The following is a 4,338-nucleotide window of genomic DNA, read 5'->3' as shown; positions in this document are numbered from 1 at the left end:
TGTGTGTGTATGTATGTATGTATATATATATATATATATATATATATATATATATATATATATATATAATTTAAAAATACCAACATCAAAAAAATAAAAAGGACAAGAGTCGTTTTCCTGGGTCCTGAAGTTAGCATAGCATAGGTGAGCCTCTCTTCTAAGGGGAACGGTGTGGAGTGTAGACATGAGAGGATGGGGTGGGGGATTTAAGAGAGCCACAGGAGGTCTTCTCTGTTGAAATTTAAGCTCCATATACTCATTAAGTCACTCCTGCCTTTAACCATGTTAAATCTTTATAATTAGAGGCCACCTGACTCTTCTTTCAACTCCCTAAACTCACTGTTCCCAGCTTATAAAGTGCAGCCAGATGCTTGCCTGAAGGCTGAGAGCCAGGGCTGGCTTGGTTGGAGCAAGGGCGGATGAGTCGGTCTTGGGCCTTATTTATTGAGAGTGACCATCATTGCTAAGTGACATTTTCATTATTCCATCACATAAGCCAAAGGATCCAGCAGTGATTAAAAAGCTAATTCTAGTTTAGATCATTCTGTTAGAAATCAGATTAGTGTAGTAAAACACGCAGTAAAAATCAGAGGCGGGAGGATTGTCTTGATTTGGGGGCCAGTAGAGTCAACATAGTGATTTTCCAGCCAGGGCTGTGTAATGAGAGCCTGTCTCAAAAACAAAACCTTGTCTCAGGGGTGGAACCCAGAAAGCTTTTACTTCCATTGTGCTCTGTTCAGTGAGTTTTGGCAAATGACTTCCATACATGTGCACTGACCCTCCTAAGGCGGAGAACACCACTCCGTTTGCACCCAGATCTCTCCTGGTAGGAACCTTTCTGGTTTGAGGCGTTTGCTTATTTTCTTTTAAAGCTCAAGATTCATTGAAACAGACTGAACCTAAGTGTTTATTAAAAGTATGTCACTACCCAGGGTCTGCTGTGCCTAGGGAAGGAAACATGGTAAGAAGTGTTTACCCCAGAACAAGGTCACAAAGTCATCTCAGATAGGAGTCCCGGAAAGGAAGGTGCTTCAGAAGGCCAGCACTCAGCAGAAGTGCCCTCTGTCTGTCAGTTAGGCAACTGCCTACTTCTGAAGTCTGATGATCCCATCCACCTTCCCATGTTGGCTCTTGCCAGCTGCTGTCTGTCAGGTGGTGACTGTTCGGAACTCCTGCAGCAGTGTGAGCGTCAACCAGTCTGCCCCGTTTTCATGTGTCAAGAGGTACTGGAGATAACAGCTTAACCCCCGTGAGTTGTTACAACACGGATGTGGGGGTCTCAGAGGGAAGAACTGTGGAGACACTGGCTACCACGAGATCTGCTGCTAGCTTTTGTTTTGGTTTTTCCTTTTGAAAGCTGCTATAAAGTCATTCATAATGGCAGGGCTGACGTTTCGTTTTGTGAGGTTTAAGTCTGTCTTTTCAGAGCACTGAAACTTTTGGAGTGTTTAAATTTTACTTAAAACACAGATCTTCTGTCCTGGAGGAAATAGCCACACATACTCAGGACCCGTGTAGATAGCCAGGTAGATTTTGTTAATTCCTTTTGAGTTGAGTATGTCTTCTGTATTTCTTATGGTCCTCACGAAAATTTTGGTTTTGTGATCTTTGTATGTTTTTTTCCCTTATGTGTCTGTACTTAATACCCCGTTTTCAGTCTGAGATCCCAAGTAAACAACCCGAGCCACCCGATGATGTCATTGCTCAGAAGGTAAATCATTAATGGCCACAGAATGCAGACTACCCACAGCTTTGTTCTTAGTGCACGGTAGACGGTAGACAGACTAACTTCAAAGACTCCCTCACTCTCTGAGCCCCCGGGGTGGAAAACCTGGTGTCCTCCATGCTGAGACAGCTCCTCTTCCTCGGCCGTTCCCAGGGTCTATGCTGCTCACTAACAGGCTGGGCCCTCACCTCTCACCATGTGCTGCCTCACGCATAACTAACCAGTTATGGGCATGTTAGTAATGGGCAGCCTGCAACCCTCAGCTGTTTAAAACATGATGTGATTATTTTAAATGCTGGGAGTACGAGACTTATCTCTTTTAAACTGCTTTCCAGTCAGAAGAAATTAATCTAAAAACAAAGTGTACGATCACTACTCGAAGTAGAGATAATTGGCGTACACTTTTCATTGTTTTTGTTCTCCAGAAAGATCCAGGACTTTCAGTATAGATGCAGGAATGCATCAGCGTACATCTGTTAATCCATTATCCTGCCCATCACTAACCATGCCATCATCTTTAAATTGTTAGCAGTTTGGGCGGGTGATACTCTGGTTACTGTCCAGCCTCCTGCTCCTTGTAGGCTACTAAGCCTTCCTTTCCGTCTAATAAAGTATAAGCAATTTTAAGTTGACTATGATCATTTCACTTCATACAGAACAAACATAAAGGTACCAAGCTTGCTATTCATTTAAAGAGCACACTGCGTGTCCTTGTTAGAGTGCCCATGAGATGGACTTCCCACTCCCGGGAGATTCCTGAATGCTTTTTTGGTGCTCTGCAGCATTGTGTAATGTCTCCATCTCCACTCACGCGCAGGCCTCCTCAGTTTGCTTCCGAGGGTCAGTTCCCCAGGCCCACGCTGACATAGAGAAAGAAGGCTGTTATGACCTCGGTTACATGTCTCTTCCCTGGGAATCTGCCCAGTGTTTTCATCCTGAATATCCCACTCACACAGGCACCTGTTTTCATTCTAGTTGGGAATCAGTTTTAAGAATGTGGGGGGAAAAAAGTATTTCTAAATGGCTGCATGTTCTCACTTGTGACAAAGGAGAAATCCGACCCTGTCTGACGGGGAGGCCTAAGTCAAGCCTCAGATTCTTCAGTTTTTAAACTCTTTGATCCAAAGCCTGAGTCTAATCCTGATCTTAGCAGTCTGCATTTAAATTCAAAATTTTTAGGGATTTCGAGCCATGACTTTCTCCCTGTATATGGTTTGAGTAAGGAAAACAAGTTGAGGCCAAGTAGAAAACTCATTTTAGAATAAAGAGCATTCTGTGAAAGAAAGGTTCTATTGTGTCCAGACCATTGAATCATTTTTTTATATCTCTAGATATTTATTTTTTCATCAGAATTAAATTATGCCTGTTCTTGCTGTGTCCGTTAGTTACTTGTTACCAGGCGGTACCAGACAATGATGCAGAAGAGAGGCACTGCTAATCTTGCAGGCCAGCCAGTGAGTGCCATCTAGTCCTCTGTTCCGAGTCAGGGGGCAGAGGTGGCAGGTCTTGGAACAGCAGAATCCTGTAAGACGAGAGTGCAGGCCAGTTCTAACTCTCTTCCTGCACACTCCCAAAGCAAACACTTGAGATTGTCCCAAGAGAACAAGTGTCCTTCAGACTGGACAGGGCTGTTGCAGCCCACTGCCCCTGAGGGCTGGCATGCTCTCCCCTGCTACCTCAGAATGGAGGGAAGGTAACCAGAACACACAGGGAACATCACCAGTTCACTCGTGTGACTTGGTTAAACATGGTCTGTCTCTCTGTGGGAAGAACAGATCTGCTAAGATTGTTCAGTACATGCTATTTTATAAACTCTGGAGGTTAGGTTTTTTAATGGAGCAAAATAATCTGAAAGTCTGCGTACTTAGTGTATATTCATCGAATCTATGCAAAGCCCCTAAACAGTAGGGACACAAAGGAATCCTGACAAGCTTGTGCTGTTGTTGTTGGAAATAACTGAGTCATCTTTTTCTTATTATTTCTCAGAAGCCCGCTCGGTACCGAAGAGCTATAAGCTATGACAGTAAAGAGTACTACCTCCGCCTGGCCTCTGGAAACCCAGCCATCGTTCAGGATGCCATCGTAGAGAGCTCGGAAGGCGAAGCCACCCAGCAAGAACCCGAGCATGGAGAAGACACCATTGCCAAGGTCAAAGGTCAGCCTCCACTTTGACTTTGATTTTGATTCGAAATCATCTTGGAGCTTTCCTTGCAAGTGACGTCAAATAGAAATGCAAGCATTTGCAAACAGGAGGGCCAACCATAAACATGTCTAGATACTTGACCATCACAACTTAAAGATTGATTTATGAATGAGAAATAAAGAAAGTGTCTCTTTATTCCCTACAGAAGTATATGTCAGTCTCATAGACATTGGCTCAGTAAGTTTTGTTTTGTATTTAGCAGAGCACTCAGTGAAACCTGATTGTAAGCAACTAAAAAGATAATTACAAAATTAAAACAATTATTAGATACAGCATCAGTGTGTGTTGACAAGTACTTAAAAAATAGCAGTCTTAGCCGGGCGGTGGTGGCTCACGCCTTTAATCCCAGCACTTGGGAGGCAGAGGCAGGCGGATTTCTGAGTTCGAGGCCAGCCTGGTCTACAAAGTG

At 43.8% G+C, this 4,338-nt stretch overlaps 1 protein-coding gene across 10 annotated transcripts in view; it reads left to right on the top strand.

Moving 5' to 3' along the window:
• Wdfy3 (WD repeat and FYVE domain containing 3) overlaps positions 1 to 4,338 on the top strand; it is a 237,989-nt gene that overhangs the window by 191,581 nt on the left and 42,070 nt on the right. For 7 of the 10 annotated variants that reach the window (XM_029478028.1, XM_029478030.1, XM_021162582.2 and 4 more), the window contains 2 exons: positions 1,658 to 1,711; positions 3,713 to 3,881. In XM_029478028.1, the coding sequence (XP_029333888.1) occupies positions 1,658 to 1,711; positions 3,713 to 3,881 (223 nt within the window). The remainder of the gene's footprint in view (positions 1 to 1,657; positions 1,712 to 3,712; positions 3,882 to 4,338) is intronic. The other 3 variants (XM_029478035.1, XM_029478034.1, XM_029478033.1) reach the window with 1 other exon arrangement.

Source organism: Mus caroli, chromosome 5 (genome assembly GCF_900094665.2).
Source record: "Mus caroli chromosome 5, CAROLI_EIJ_v1.1, whole genome shotgun sequence".
Lineage (NCBI taxonomy): Eukaryota > Metazoa > Chordata > Mammalia > Rodentia > Muridae > Mus > Mus caroli.
The sequence above is the reverse complement of the archived record's forward strand: the minus strand, read 5'-3'. Positions and strand labels throughout refer to the sequence as shown.